The 16,460-nt window shown below is 64.4% G+C and overlaps 1 protein-coding gene across 1 annotated transcript in view; it reads left to right on the plus strand.

The window, feature by feature from the left end:
- Positions 1-16,460, plus strand: part of OPLAH (5-oxoprolinase, ATP-hydrolysing) — a gene marked incomplete at its 3' end in the record, with an annotated part of 41,869 nt that overhangs the window by 5,701 nt on the left and 19,708 nt on the right. Inside the window, 10 exon segments of the mRNA XM_036404418.1 lie at positions 144-258; positions 1,009-1,132; positions 3,942-4,137; positions 6,658-6,823; positions 7,762-7,900; positions 8,825-8,892; positions 9,802-10,088; positions 10,193-10,305; positions 11,882-12,052; positions 15,240-15,377. Of these exon segments, the coding sequence (XP_036260311.1) occupies positions 144-258; positions 1,009-1,132; positions 3,942-4,137; positions 6,658-6,823; positions 7,762-7,900; positions 8,825-8,892; positions 9,802-10,088; positions 10,193-10,305; positions 11,882-12,052; positions 15,240-15,377 (1,517 nt within the window).

The raw sequence follows: 16,460 nt of genomic DNA on the forward strand, positions 1-16,460 counted from the left end.
CCCAATCCTGTCCCTGTCCTGTCCTGGTGCCACCCCTGTCCCTGTTCTGTCCCACTCTTGTCCTGGTGCCACCCCAGTCCTGCCCCATGTCCCCGCGGTGTCACTGGGCTGATGTCACCCTGTGTCACCCGGTGTCCCCACAGGAGGTGGCCATGCCCGACGTGCTCTACGAGGAGGTGATCGAGGTGGACGAGCGGCTGATCCCGGAGCAGGAGGATTGTCACCTCCCCGGGAGTGACAGCTGGCCCCGGGTGCAAGGTGGGTGTCACCATTGTCACCATTGTCACCATTGTCACCTGTGGGGCAGTGACAGCTGGCCCCGGGTGCAAGGTGGGTGTCACCATTGTCACCATTGTCCCCATTGTCACCATTGTCACCTGTGGGGCAGTGACAGCTGGCCCCGGGTGCAAGGTGGGTGTCACCATTGTCACCATTGTCACCATTGTCCCCATTGTCACCTGTGGGGCAGTGACAGCTGGCCCCGGGTGCAAGGTGGGTGTCACCATTGTCACCATTGTCACCATTGTCACCTCCCCGGGAGTGACAGCTGGCCCCGGGTGCAAGGTGGGTGTCACCATTGTCCCCATTGTCCCCATTGTCACCTCCCCGGGAGTGACAGCTGGCCCCGGGTGCAAGGTGGGTGTCACCATTGTCACCATTGTCCCCATTGTCACCTGTGGGGCAGTGACAGCTGGCCCCGGGTGCAAGGTGGGTGTCACCATTGTCACCATTGTCCCCATTGTCACCTGTGGGGCAGTGACAGCTGGCCCCGGGTGCAAGGTGGGCACTGTGCTGGTGGCACTGGGAGTGGCACCTGGCAGGTGACACTCCTGTCACCGTCCCCTGCTGCTCTTTGAGGTGGCACCAGGCAGTTTTGAGGGTCTCAGGGCTCTCGGTGACACTGTGACTGTCCCCGTGTCCCCCCAGGTGTCTCGGGTGTCACCCTGCTGCTGCAGGGGCTGTCCCAGGGCTCTCGGTGACACTGTGACTGTCCCCGTGTCCCCCCAGGTGTCTCGGGTGTCACCCTGCTGCTGCAGCGCCCTCTGGACGTGTCGCGGCTCCGCGCGGACCTGGAGCGGCTCCTGGCCCGCGGCATCCGGAGCCTGGCGGTGCTGCTGCTGCACAGCTACGCGTGAGAAACGGGGGGGCTTTGGGGGGCTTTGGGGGGCTTTGGGGGGATTTGGGGGGTCCTGAGGGGGTTTGGGGGGTCCCTGAGGGGTTTGGGGGTCCCTGGAGCCTGGCGGTGCTGCTGCTGCACAGCTACGCGTGAGAAACGGGGGGGGTTTGGGGGGTCCTGGGGGGGATTTGGGGGTCCCTGAGGGGTTTGGGGGTCCCTGGAGCCTGGCGGTGCTGCTGCTGCACAGCTATGTGTGAGAAATGGGGGGTTTGGGGGGTCCCTGAGGGGGTTTGGGGGGTCCCAGGTGCCCCCCGGTGCCCCCCAGGTGTCTCAGGTGCCCCCCAGGTGTTTCTCGTGACCCAGATGCCACCCAAGTACCCCCCAGGTGCCCCCCAGGTGCCCCCCGGTGCCCCCCAGGTGTTTCTCAGGTGTTTCTCAGGTGAGCCCCAGGTGACTCAGGTGCCCCCCAACCTAACATCCCCAAAAATCCAAAAAATGTCCAAAAACTCGCCTGAAAACCATGGAAATGGAGGAATTTGGGCAAAAGGGGAAACTCAGCCCAAATTCAGCCCAAATTCTGCCCCAAATTCACCCCAAATTCAGCCCAAATTCGCCCCAAATTCTGCCCAAAATTCAGCCCAAATTCAGCCCAAATTCAGCCCAAATTCTGCCCCAAATTCACCCCAAATTCAGCCCAAATTCACCCCAAATTCTGCCCAAATTCTGCCCAAAATTCAGCCCCAGTTCAGCCCCAATTCAGCCCAAACTCAGCCGAAATTCAGCTCCAATTCACCCCAAATTCTGCCCAAAATTCAGCCCAAATTCAGCCCAAAAGCAGCCCAAACTCAGCCCCAAATTCAGCCCAAATTCAGCCCAAATTCACCCCAAATTCTGCCCAAAATTCAGCCCAAATTCACCCCAAACTCAGCCGAAATTCAGCCCAAATTCACCCCAAATTCTGCCCAAAATTCAGCCCCAATTCAGCCCAAATTCAGCCCCAATTCAGCCCAAAATTCAGCCCAAATTCAGCTCCAATTCACCCCAAATTCTGCCCAAAATTCAGCCCCAATTCAGCCCAAATTCACCCCAAATTCTGCCCAAAATTCAGCCCCAATTCAGCCCAAAACCAGCCCCACCCCCCCGGGGCGTTAATTAGCAGCGATTTGGTGTTCATTAGCATCAAATTTGCGTTAATTAAGCCCAATTAGTGTTAATTAAATTCATTGATTTCACCTGGAAACGCGGAACCCTCGGATGGGAGGAGCCCAGAAAATTCCGGGAGAGGGGGGAAAGGAAAGAGCTGAAAAATGAGGAGAAAAGGGGAAAATGCCCAGATTTGGGTTCTGGATATTGAAAAAAAAGAGAAAAATCCACAATTTGGGTTCAGGAGGTAAAAAAAAAAAAAATAAATATTAAAAAAAGAGAGGGGAAAAAAAGACCAAATTTGGGTTCCAGGGCTCAAAAAATGAGGAAAAAAAAAAGAGAGGAAAATTCCCAGGTTTGGGTTCTGGAGGTCAAAAAAAAAAAAAAGAGGGGAAAAAAGAGAGAAAAAAGCTCAAATTTGGATTCTGTAGCTCAAAAAAAAAAGTAGAAAAAGAGAAAAGAGAGTAAAATCCCCAAATTAGGGTTCCAGAGGTGAAAAAAGAGAGGAAAAAGGTGAGGAAAGCCCCCAGGTTTGGGTTCTGGAGGTCAAAAAATGTAGAAAAAGATAGAAAAAGAGGGAAAAGCCCAAATTTGGGTTCAGAAGGTCAAAAAAAAAAAAAAAAGAGAGAAAAAAAAAAGAGGAAAATAAGAGGAAAACGCCCGGATTTGGGTTCTGGAGGTCAAAAAAAGAAAAAAAGAAAAAAAAAAGGCAGAAAAATAAAAAGAGAAAAGAAAGGGAAAAGCTCAGATTTGAGTTCTGGAGGTGAAAAAAAAGATTGAAAAAGAGAGAAAAAGAGAAAAGAGAGAAAAAATTTCCCAGATTTGGGTTCTGGAGGTGAAAAAATGAGGAAAAAAAAGGGAGGAAAAAGCCCAGATTTGGGTTCTGGAGCTCGAAAAAAGAGGAAAATCTCCGGATTTGGGTTCAGGAGGTAAAAAAAAAAAAAACAAAAAAAAAGATTTAAAAACAGAAAAAAAAATCCCAAATTTGGGTCCTGGAGGTGAAAAAAAAGAGAGGAAAAAAAAAAAGGGAGGAAAATGCCCAGATTGGGGTTCTGGAGGTCAAAAAAAGAGAGAAAAAGAGAGGAAAAAGCTCAAATTTGGGGTCTGGAGGTCAAAAAGAGAGAAAAAAAAGGGGAAAAAGCTCAAATTTGGGGTCTGGGAACCCAGGGCAGGGTCTGGCCCCGGTCACTCCTGGTCACTCCCGGTCACTCTGGTCACTGTGGTCACTCCTGGTCACTCTGGTCACTCCTGGTCACTCCTGGTCACTCAGGGGGGTTATCCCCACCCCCAACCGTCCTGATTGATCGATTTACTGATTGATTGATTGATCAGCTGATCGATTGATTGGCTGATTGATTGATTGATTGACAGCTGTGCAGCTGCGGTTGGGGGTCACACCAGGTGACTCAGGTGTGACTCAGGTGTGACACAGGTGTGACACAGGTGTGACTCAGGTGTGACTCAGGTGTCCCCAGGTGACCCAGGTGTGACACAGGTGTCCCCTCACAGGTGTCCAGGTCACGAGCAGCAGGTGGGGGCCCTGGCGCTGTCCCTGGGGTTCTCCCAGGTGGGGTTTGGGGTACAGGTGTTCCCCAGGTGACACTCAGGTGACACTCAGGTGTGACCCAGGTGTGACCCAGGTGTTCCCCAGGTGTGACCCAGGTGTGTCCCCCTCTCACAGGTGGCCGGGTCACGAGCAGCAGGTGGGGGCCCTGGCGCTGTCCCTGGGCTTCTCGCAGGTGTCGCTGTCCTCGGCCGTGGCCGGCATGGCGCGGGCGGTGCCGCGGGGGCTCACGGCCTGCGCCGACGCCTACCTGAGCCCAGGTGTGCGCAGGTACCTGCAGGGCTTCTGCCAGGGATTCCGGGACGGGCTCAAGGTGAGCGGGGCTGAAATGGGACAGACTGACCCGGGACAGACACGGGACAGACCTGGGACAGGGCTGGGATAGGGCAGGGACTGACCCGGGCCTACCTGAGCCCAGGTGTGCGCAGGTACCTGCACGGCTTCTGCCAGGGATTCCGGGACGGGCTGAAGGTGAGCGGGGACACACCTGGGACAGACTGACACGGGACAGACACGGGACAGACACAGGATAGGGCAGGGACTGACCCAGGCCTACCTGAGCCCAGGTGTGCGCAGGTACCTGCAGGGCTTCTGCCAGGGATTCCGGGACAGGTTAAAGGTGAGCGGGGACTGACTGACCTGGGACAGACTGACACGGGACAGACACGGGACTGACCTGGGACAGTCACAGGATAGGGCAGGGACTGACCCGGGACTGACCCGCGCCTACCTGAGCCCAGGTGTGCACCGGTACCTGCACGGCTTCTGCCAGGGATTCCAGGACAGGTTAAAGGTGAGCGGGGACACACCTGGGATAGACCCGGGATAAGAGTGGGACAGACACGGGACAAGGCAGGGACACTGACCCAAGATAGAGCAGGGACACTGACCCGGGACTGACCTGGGATAGGGTGGGGACACTGACCCGGGATAAAGCAGAACCTGACCAGGACTGACCCGGGACTGACCCGGGGTAAGAGTGGGACAGACGTGGGACAGACGCGGGACAGACGCGGGACGGACGTGGGACAGACGTGGGACAGACGCGGGACAGACGCGGGACAGACGTGGGACAGACGTGGGACAGACGCGGGACAGACGCGGGACAGACACAGGACAGACGCGGGACAGACACGGGACAGACGCAGGACAGACGTGGGACAGACGCGGGACAGACACAGGACAGACACGGGACAGACACGGGACAGACACGGGACAGACACGGGACAGACGCGGGACAGACGCGGGACAGACACAGGACAGACGTGGGACAGACGCGGGACAGACACAGGACAGACGTGGGACAGACGCGGGACAGACGCGGGACAGACGCGGGACAGACACGGGACAGACACGGGACAGACGTGGGACAGACGCACGGGGACCCCCCAGACCCTGCCGTGTGCCCCATTCCCCTCTGAGACCCCCCACGGGCCCCCTCCCACCCCATGGGCCTCCCTGAGCCCCCTCAATGTCCCCCCAATTCTGCTGAGCCCCCCGGGACCCCCCCGGGACCCCCCCGGGACCCCCCCAGGACCCTCATGGACCCCCCCAATTCCCACAGGGGGTCCCGGTGCAGATCAGGGGGGGCTCTGACCCCACAGACCCCCCTGACCCCACAGACCCCCCTGACCCCCCTGTACCCCATTTTCAGGGGGTCCCGGTGCAGTTCATGGGGGGGGCCTCTGACCCCATAGACCCCTCCTGACCCCATGGACACCCCCTGACCCCCCTGTACCCCATTTTCAGGGGGTCCCGGTGCTGTTCAGGGGGGGCCTCTGACCCCATAGACCCCCCTGACCCCATAGACCCCCCTGACCCCCCCGTGCCCCATTTCAGTTCATGTGCTTGGATGGGGGGCTCTGACCCCATAGACCCCTCCTGACCCCACAGACTCCCCTGACCCCATAGCCCCCCCGTGACCTCCCCGTGCCCCATTTTCAGGGGGTCCCGGTGCAGTTCATGGGGGGCTCTGACCCCACAGACCCCATAGACCCCCCCAACCCCATTTTCAGGGGGTCCCGGTGCAGTTCATGGGGGGCTCTGGCCCCACAGACCCCATAGACCCCCCAACCCCATTTCAAAGGGTCCCGGTGCAGTTCATGGGGGGCTCTGACCCCACAGACCCCTCTGACCCCCCCGTGCCCCATTTCAGGGGGTCCCGGTGCAGATCAGGGGGGGCTCTGACCCCACAGACCCCCCTGTACCCCATGGACACCCCCTGACCCCCCTGTGCCCCATTTCAGGGGGTCCTGGTGCTGTTCAGGGGGGGCTCTGACCCCATAGACCCCCCTGACCCCATAGACCCCCCTGACCCCCCGTGCCCCATTTCAGTTCATGTGCTTAGATGGGGGGCTCTGACCCCATAGACCCCTCCTGACCCCACAGACTCCCCTGACCCCATAGCCCCCCCGTGACCCCCCCGTGCCCCATTTCAGGGGGTCCCGGTGCAGATCGGGGGGGCTCTGGCCCCACAGACCCCCATGACCCCATGGACACCCCCTGACCCCCCCCGTGCCCCATTTCAAGGGGTCCCGGTGCAGTTCATGGGGGGCTCTGGCCCCACAGACCCCCCTGACCCCCCTGTGCCCCATTTCAGGGGGTCCCGGTGCAGTTCATGGGGGGCTCTGACCCCACAGACCCCCCTGACCCCACAGACCCCATAGACCCCCCTGTGCCCCATTTCAGGGGGTCCCGGTGCAGTTCATGGGGGGCTCTGACCCCATAGCCCCCCCCTGACCCCCCTGTACCCCATTTTCAGGGGGTCCCGGTGCAGTTCATGGGGGGCTCTGACCCCATAGCCCCCCCCTGACTCCCCCGTGCCCCATTTCAGGGGGTCCCGGTGCAGTTCATGCGCTCGGACGGGGGGCTCACCCCCATGGCCAGTTTCGGGGGGGCCCGGGCCATCCTGTCGGGCCCGGCCGCGGGGGTCGTGGGCTACGCCCGGACCACCTTCGACCCCCGGGATGGGACCCCCGTCATCGGCTTCGACATGGGGGGTGAGACAGGGGCAGCGGGGGGGCCACGGGGGGATCGGGGGGGATTGGGGTCTCAGGGGGATGGGGATCCCATTGAGGGTGGGGGTCCCATTGGGATTGGGGTCCGGGGGGGTCCCATTGAGGGTGGGGGTCTCGGGGGGATCGGGGGTCACAGGGGGGCAGTGGGGCTGCATTGAGGGTGGGGGTCCCATTGGGATTGGGGGCACGGTGGGGGTCCCATTGAGGGTGGGGGTCCCATTGGGATTGGGGACACGGTGGGGGTCCCATTGAGGGTGGGGGTCCCATTGAGGGTGGGGGTCCCATTGGGATTGGGAGTCATGGGGGGGTCACAGGGGAATTGGGGTCATGGGGGGGGGGTCACCAGGGGCTCAGGGGGGCGTTGGTGTCTCGGGGGGTTGGGGGCCCTGTTGGGGTTGGGGTCCCATTGAGGGTGGGGGTCCCGCGGGGGTTGGGGTCACCGGGGGATTGGGGGTTCCTGGGTGGTCCCGCGGGGGTTGGGGTCCCGTTGAGGTTTGGGGTCCCATTGGGACTGGGAGCCCCACAGGGTTTGGGTTGGGGTGGTTTTGGGGTCTCTCTGGTTTTGGGGTCTGTCTGGGGCTGGGATGGGGAATTTTTGGGGTGCAGCAGTTTTGGGGTCCCCTGCAGGCACCTCGACGGACGTGAGCCGTGTGAGGGGAGTTTCGGGGTCCCTCAGTTTTGGGGTCCCTCCGTTTTAGGGTCTCTCTGGTTTTGGGGTGTTTTTTGGGGTCTCTCAGTTCTGGGGTCCCCCTGCAGGCACCTCGATGGACGTGAGCTGTCTGAGGGGGTTTGGGGTCTGTTTGGGGTCACTTTTGGGGTCACTTTTGGGGTGTCCCAGGCACCTTTACAGATGTGAGCCGTGTGAGGGGGTTTGGGGTCTGTTTGGGGTCACTTTTGGGGTCACTTTTGGGGTGTCCCAGGCACCTCGACGGACGTGAGCCGCTTCGCGGGGCACTTTGAGCACGTGTTCGAGGCCAGCACGGCCGGGGTCTCCATCCAGGCCCCGCAGCTCGACATCAACACCGTGGCGGCCGGGGGGGGCTCCCGCCTCTTCTTCAGGTGGGGAGGGGGCTCCGGGTGTGGGGAGGGGGCTCCAGGAGCTGGGGGGGGCTCCGGGTGTGGGGAGGGGGCTCCGGGTGTGGGGGGGGCTGGGGAGGGGGCTGCAGGGATGGGGGGGGGGGGGAATGTGGGGAGGGGGCTCCAGGGGTGTCCCAGTGGAATGAGGGGCACCCGTGAGTGTCACTGTCCCTTCCGTGTCCCCCTGTCTGTCCCCGTGTCTGTCCCACTGTCCCCATGTCTGTCTCTATCTCTGTCCCACTGTCCCCATGTCCCGCTGTCTCTCCCCGTGTCCCCACATCTGTCCCCATGTCTGTCCCCATGTCCCTGTGTCTGTCCCTGTGTCTGTCCCCATGTCCCCATACCATCCCCATGTCCCCTTATCTGTCCCTATGCCTGTCCTGCTGTCCCCGTGTCCCCCTGTCTGTCCCTGTGTCCCCCACATCTGCCCATGTCTGTCCCCTGTCTGTCCCCGTGTCCCCCTGTCTGTCCCCCTGTCTGTCCCTGTCTGTCCCCCTGTCCCTGTGTCCCCCTGTCTGTCCCTGTCTGTCCCCCTGTCTGTCCCCCTGTCTGTCCCCGTGTCCCTGTGTCCCCCTGTCTGTCCCCCTGTCTGTCCCTGTCTGTGCCCATGTCTGTCCCCATGTCTGTCCCCATGTCTGTCCCCCTGTCTGTCCCTGTCTGTCCCTGTCTGTCCCCTGTCTGTCCCTGTCTGTCCCCCTGTCTGTCCCCCTGTCTGTCCCCATGTCCCCCTGTCTGTCCCCCTGTCTGTCCCTGTCTGTGCCCATGTCTGTCCCCATGTCTGTCCCCATGTCTGTCCCCCTGTCTGTCCCTGTCTGTCCCTGTCTGTCCCCTGTCTGTCCCTGTCTGTCCCCTGTCTGTCCCCCTGTCTGTCCCCGTGTCCCCCTGTCTGTCCCCCTGTCCCCACAGGTCCGGGCTCTACGTGGTTGGTCCCGAGTCCGCGGGCGCCCACCCGGGCCCTGCCTGTTACCGCAAGGGTGAGTCAGGGACAGCACCCGTGTCCCCGTGTCCCCATGTCCCCATGTCCCCGTGTCCCCGTGTCCCCATGTCCCCATGTCCCCATGTCCCCGTGTCCCCGTGTCCCCGTGTCCCCATGTCCCCGTGTCCCCGTGTCCCTGTGTCCCCATGTCCCCATGTCCCCGTGTCCCCGTGTCCCCATGTCCCCGTGTCCCCATGTCCCTGTGTCTCCGTGTCCCCATGTCCCCATGTCCCCATGTCCCCGTGTCTCCGTGTCCCCATGTCCCCATGTCCCCATGTCCCCGTGTCCCCATGTCCCCATGTCCCCATGTCCCTGTGTCCCCATGTCCCCATGTCCCCATGTCCCCGTGTCTCCGTGTCCCCATGTCCCCGTGTCCCCGTGTCCCCGTGTCCCCATGTCCCCATGTCCCCATGTCCCTGTGTCCCCATGTCCCCGTGTCCCCATGTCCCCATGTCCCCGTGTCCCCATGTCCCCGTGTCCCCATGTCCCCATGTCCCCGTGTCTCCGTGTCCCCATGTCCCCGTGTCCCCATGTCCCCGTGTCCCTGTGTCCCCGTGTCCCCATGTCCCCATGTCCCCATGTCCCTGTGTCCCCGTGTCCCCATGTCCCCATGTCCCTGTGTCCCCGTGTCCCCATGTCCCCATGTCCCCATGTCCCTGTGTCCCCGTGTCCCCATGTCCCTGTGTCCCCGTGTCCCCGTGTCCCTGTGTCCCCATGTCCCATGTCCCATGTCCCTGTGTCTCCGTGTCTCCGTGTCCCCATGTCCCCATGTCCCCCTGACCCCCCCCATGTCCCCAGGCTGTCCCCTGACCCCCATGTCCCTGTTGTCCCGGTGTCCCCGTGTCCCCCTGACCCCCCCCATGTCCCCTGTGTCCCCTGACCCCCGCGGTGTCCCCGCTGTCCCCAGGGGGTCCCCTGACTGTCACCGACGCCAACCTGGCGCTGGGCCGGCTGCTCCCCGAGTTCTTCCCGCGCATCTTCGGTCCCGACGAGGACCAGCCCCTCTGTCGCGACACGGCCGTGGCGGCCTTCCGGGAGCTGGCTGCCACCATCCGCGCCTTCCGGGGACACGGCGGCGACACCGACGGCGGCGACACCGCTGATGGTGACAAGTTCTCGGTGGAGGAGGTGGCGCTGGGCTTCATCCGCGTGGCCAACGAGGCCATGTGCCGGCCCATCCGCGCCCTGACGCAGGTGCGGGACCCCCGAGGGGGAGCCCCCCGGGCGGTGGGGACGGGGACGCTCGGCGGGTGGCAGCGGTGTCACCCGCGGTGTCCCCTCGCTGGTGGCGGCGGCAGGCGCGGGGTCACGACGCGTCGCGACACGTGCTGGCGTGCTTCGGGGGCGCCGGGGGGCAGCACGCGTGCGCCATCGCCCGCACGCTGGGCATGGCCCGCGTCTTCATTCACAAGTACGTGAGGAGGGGGCGCGGGAGACCCCCGGGGCGGGCAGGGGGCGTGGGGAGACCCCCGGGATGGGCAGGGAGACCCCCGGGGCGGGCAGGGGGCACAGGGACCCCCGAGATGGGCAGGGAGATCCCCGGAACGGGCAGGGGGCACGGGGACCCTCAGGGTGGGCGGGGAGACCCCCGGGGGGTGGGCAGGGGGCACAGGGACCCCCGGGATGGGCAGGGAGACCCCCGGGGCGGGCAGGGGGCGTGGGGAGACCCCCAGGGTGGGGTGGGGGCACGGGGACCCTCTGGGTGGGCGGGGAGACCCCCGGAACGGGCAGGGGGCAGGGGGACCCCCAGAGTGGGGTGGGAGCACGGGGACCCTCAGGGTGGGCGGGGAGACCCCCGGGGTGGGGTGGGGAGCGTGGGGACCCCCGGGATGGGTGGGGGGCATGGGGAGACCCCTGGGGTGGGCAGGGGGTGTGGGGAGACCCCTGGGGACCCCCGGGATGAGCGGGGAGCTGGGGGGCCCCTGGGGTCGGTGGGGGGCATGAGAGACCCCCGGGATGGGCAGGGAGCAGAGGCACCCTCTGGGTGGGCGCGGAGACCCCCGGGATGGGGTGGGGGGCGCGGGGACCCTCAGGGTGGGCAGGGGGCTCCAGGACCCCCGTGTTGGGGTTTGGGGTGTGGGGAGCCACCCTTTGGGGTGGGGGGGGCGGGGACTCCCGTGGTGGGGGCGGGACTGGGGGGGTCCCCGGGGATTCCCCTCTGGGGGGGCCTGGAGACCCCGACCCCGACCCTGACCCTGACCCTGACCCCGACCCCGACCCCGACCCCGACCCCGACCCCGACCCTGACCCTGACCCTGACCCCGACCCCGACCCCGACCCCGACCCCGACCCCGACCCTGACCCCGACCCTGACCCCGACCCGGACCCTGACCCTGACCCCGACCCCGACCCTGACCCTGACCCCGACCCTGACCCTGACCCCAGCCCCTACCCTGACCCCGACCCCGACCCCGACCCTGACCCCGACCCCGACCCTGACCCCGACCCTGACCCTGACCCCGACCCCGACCCCGACCCTGATCTTGACCCGGACCCTGACCCTGACCCTGACCCTGACCCCGACCCTGACCCCAACCCCGACCCCGACCCTGACCCTGACCCTGACCCCGACCCCGACCCTGACCCCGACCCTGACCCTGACCCTGACCCCGACCCCCCCGTAGGGCTGGGGCTGGGGAGGGGGCGCGGGGGGTTTGGAGTGTCCCCGCCTTTGGGACGGGGTGTCCCCAGGACGGGGACAGGGATGGCCCGGGGCTGTCCCGGCACTGTCCCCGCGGTGTCCCCGCAATGTCCCCGCGGTGTCCCCCTGGTGACAGCGCTGTCCCCTCCCCGCAGGCACAGCGGGCTGCTCTCGGCGCTGTCCCGGGGCTGTCCCGGGCTGTCCCCGCAGTGTCCCCTGGTGACAGCGCTGTCCCCTCCCCGCAGGCACAGCGGGCTGCTCTCGGCGCTGTCCCGGCGCTGTCCCGGGCTGTCCCCGCAGTGTCCCCGCGGTGTCCCCTGGTGACAGCGCTGTCCCCTCCCCGCAGGCACAGCGGGCTGCTCTCGGCGCTGGGGCTGGCGCTGGCGGACGCGGTGCAGGAGGAGCAGGAGCCGTGCGCGCTCCCGTACGGCCCGGGCGCGTTCCCGCGGCTCGAGGCGCGCCTCCGCGAGCTGGAGCGGCGCTGCCGGGACGCGCTGAGCGCTCAGGGCTTCGCACCGTGAGAGACAGCGCGACAGCGCGACAGCGCGACAGCGCGACAGAGCCGCGATGGGGGCGGGAGGGAGCGGCGGGGGGACAGGGGACAGCGGGGACAGCGGGGATTGTGACAGGGGACAGAGGGGACACTGAGGATGGGGACACTGAGGATGGGGACACTGAGGATGGGGACAGGGGACACTGGGGACACTGGGGACAGTGGGGACAGCAGGGATGGGGACAGCGGGGACAGCGGGGATTGTGACAGGGGACAGAGGGGACACTGAGGATGGGGACACTGAGGATGGGGACACTGAGGATGGGGACAGGGGACACTGGGGACACTGGGGACAGTGGGGACAGCAGGGATGGGGACAGCGGGGACAGCGGGGATTGTGACAGGGGACAGAGGGGACACTGAGGATGGGGACACTGAGGATGGGGACAGGGGACACTGGGGACACTGAGGACAGTGGGGACAGCGGGGATGGGGACAGCAGGGACAGCAAGGACAGTGGGGACAGCGAGGATTGTGACAGGGGACAGAGGGGACACTGAGGATGGGGACAGGGGACACTGGGGACAGTGGGGACAGCGGGGACAGCGAGGACAGTGGGGACAGCAGGGACAGCGGGGACAGCGGGGATTGTGACAGGGGACAGAGGGGACACTGAGGATGGGGACAGGGGACACTGAGGACAGTGGGGACAGCAGGGATGGGGACAGCGGGGACAGCAAGGACAGTGGGGACAGCGGGGATTGTGACAGGGGACAGAGGGGACACTGAGGATGGGGACACTGAGGATGGGGACAGGGGACACTGGGGACAGTGGGGACAGTGGGGACAGCAGGGATGGGGACAGCGGGGACAGCGGGGATTGTGACAGGGGACAGAGGGGACACTGAGGACAGTGGGGACAGTGGGGATGGGGACAGGGGACACTGGGGACACTGAGGACAGTGGGGACAGCGGGGATGGGGACAGGGGACAGAGGGGACACTGAGGATGGGGACAGGGGACACTGGGGACAGTGGGGACAGTGGGGACAGCAGGGATGGGGACAGCGGGGACAGCGGGGATTGTGACAGGGGACAGAGGGGACACTGAGGATGGGGACAGGGAACACTGGGGACACCAGAGATGGGAGGATGGGGACACTGGGGACACCGAGGATCAGGGACAGCTGGGACAGGGGGGACAGGGGACACAGGGGACAGCAGGGATCAGGGCTGAGGACAGTGGGGACAGTGGGGAGAGGGGACACTGGAGATGGGGCAGGGGACACTGGGGACAGTGGAGACTGGGGATGGGCACAGAGGACAGTGGGGACAGAGGGGACAGCGGGGATGGGGACGGAGGACAGTGGGGACAGCGGGGAGAGGGGACACTGGGGATGGGGCAGGGGACAGCAGAGGGGACACCAGGGATGGGGACAGGGGACAGCAGAGGGGACACCAGGGATGGGGACAGGGGACTGGAGACACTGGGGACACTGGAGATGGGAGGATGGGGACACTGGGGACAGCAGGGATGGGGACAGGGGACACTGGAGATGGGGCAGGGGACACTGGGGACAGTGGAGACTGGGGATGGGCACAGAGGACAGTGGGGACAGAGGGGACAGCGGGGATGGGCACAGAGGACAGTGGGGACAGAGGGGAGAGGGGACACTGGGGATGGGACAGGGGACAGCAGAGGGGACACCAGGGATGGGGACAGGGGACTGGAGACACTGGGGACACTGGAGATGGGAGGATGGGGACATTGGGGACACCGGGGATCGGGGACAGGGGACAGCAAGGATGGAGACTGGGGACAGGGAACACTGGAGATGGGAGCATGGGGACAGGGGACACTGCAGACAGTGGGGATGGGGACATCAGTGACACTGGGGATCAGGGACAGGGGACACTGGGGACAGCAGGGACAGCGGGGACAGTGGGGACAGGGACACCAAAGATGGGGGCATGGGGACAGGGGACAGCGGGGACAGTAGGGATGGGGGCGTGGGGACAGGGGACACCCAGAATGGGTGACCAGGGACAGGGATGGGAGGCGGTGACACCAGGGACAGGGTGACACCAGGGACAGGGTGACATGGGAACAGGGTGATGAAGTGACAGCCTAGGGACAGGGTGATGCGGTGACACAGGGCCAGGGTGACACCAGGGACAGGGTGACACTGGGGACAGGGTGACATGGTGGCAGTGACACTGGAGACAGAGTGACAGCAGGGCCAGTGTGACACAGTGGCGGTGACACGGGGACAGGGTGACACAGTGACAGTGACATGGGGACAGGGTGACGCAGTGGTGGTGACACGGGGACAGGGTGACACAGTGACACTGGTGCCAGCGTGATGTGGTGACAGCAGGGTCAGGGTGACGTGGTGGTGGTGGTGACATGGTGGCAGTGACATGGTGCCAGAGTGACGCTGGTGCCAGGGTGACACAGTGACAGTGGTGACACGGTGCCCATGTGACAATGTGGGTGCCCGTGTGACAGTGTGGGTGACAGGGTGACACTGGTGACAGGGTGCCAGGGTGACACTGGTGACACGGTGGCAGTGTGATGTAGTGACAGGGCGACAGGGTGCCCATGTGACATGATGACACGGTGACACAGTGCCCGGACACCCGCGTGACAGTGTGGGTGACATGGTGACAGTGCCCGTGTGACAATGTGGGTGACAGGGTGACAGTGGTGACACAGTGCCTGTGTGACACGGTTACACGGTGACACGGTGACACAGTGCTGGGGTGTCAGTGACATGGCGACACGGTGACACGGTGACACGGTGACAGGGTGACACCGGTGACAGGGTGACACCAGTGACATGGTGACACCAGTGACACAGTGCCAGGGTGCCACAGTGCCTGTGTCACACGGTGACACTGGTGACAGGGTGACACAGTGCTGGGGTGTTGGTCCCAGGGTGACATGGTGACATGGTGACACCGGTGACACTGGTGCCACGGTGACAGGGTGACACAGTGACATGGCGACACTGGTGACACTGGTGACACGGTGCCGGGGTGACATGGTGACATGGTCCCAGGGTGACACGGTGCCGGGGTGTCGGTGCCAGGGTGACACAGTGCCAGGGTGACACTGGTGACACAGTGACACTGGTGACACGGTGCCAGGGTGACACTGGGGACACGGTGCCAGGGTGCCAGGGTGCCAGGGTGTGCGCGTGTCCCCGCAGGGCTCAGATCCGCACGGAGCCGTTCCTGCACCTGCGCTACGAGGGCACCGACTGCGCCCTGATGGTGTCAGCGCAGGGACACCCGCCCGGGCCGGGCACCTGCGGCGCCGGCGACTTCCTGGGGGCCTTCACCGAGAGGTGAGTGACACCGGGGCCACCCCAGGGCCACCAGGGCCACCACAGGGCCACCAACCTGCCACAGGGCCACCAGTGCCATCCCAGGGCCACCAACCTGCCACAGGGCCACCGGTGCCACCAAACCTGCCACAGGGCCACCAGGGCCACCAGTGCCACCAAACCTGCCACAGGGCCACCAACCTGCCACAGGGCCACCAGTGCCACCAAACCTGTCACAGGGCCACCAGGGCCACCACCAACCTGCCACAGGGCCACCGGTGCCACCAAACCTGCCACAGGGCCACCAACCTGCCACAGGGCCACCGGTGCCACCAAACCTGCCACAGGGCCACCAGGGCCACCACAGGGCCACCAAACCTGCCACAGGGCCACCAGTGCCACCAAACCTGCCACAGGGCCACCAGGGCCACCACCAACCTGCCACAGGGCCACCAGTGCCACCACAGGGCCACCAACCTGCCACAGGGCCACCAGGGCCACCACAGGGCCACCAAACCTGTCACAGTGCCACCACCAACCTGCCACAGGGCCACCAGTGCCATCCCAGGGCCACCAACCTGTCACAGTGCCACCCAACCTGTCACAGTGCCACCAGTGCCACCACAGTGCCACCAAACCTGTCACAGTGCCACCAGTGCCACCCAACCTGTCACAGTGCCCCCAGTGCCATCCCAGTGCCCCCAGTGCCGTCCCAGTGCCCCCAGTGCTGTCCCAGTGCTGTCCCAATCCTCCCATCCCAGCCCCCCAATCCCTTCTCTCTGTCTGTCCCTTTCCCCTGTCAGTGTGTCCCTGTCCCACCGGGGTCAGTGTCCTTGTCCCCCCCATGTGTCCCTGTCCCCTCCCCGTATGTCCCTGTCCCCATGTCCCTGTCCTGGTGTCGCTGTGGCTGACGCTCCCCTGTGTGTCACTGTCCCTGTCTGTGTGTCCCTGTCACTGTCCCCATGTCCCCCTGTCCCTGTCCTGGTGTCACTGTGGCTGACGCTCCCCTGTGTGTCCCTGTCCCTGTGTCACTGTCCCCATGTCCCCATGTCCCCCTGTCCCTGTCCCCAGGTACCAGCAGGAGTTTGGTTTCACCATCCCGGG

Source organism: Molothrus ater, chromosome 1 (assembly GCF_012460135.2).
Source record: "Molothrus ater isolate BHLD 08-10-18 breed brown headed cowbird chromosome 1, BPBGC_Mater_1.1, whole genome shotgun sequence".
NCBI classification, from domain to species: Eukaryota; Metazoa; Chordata; class Aves; order Passeriformes; family Icteridae; genus Molothrus; species Molothrus ater.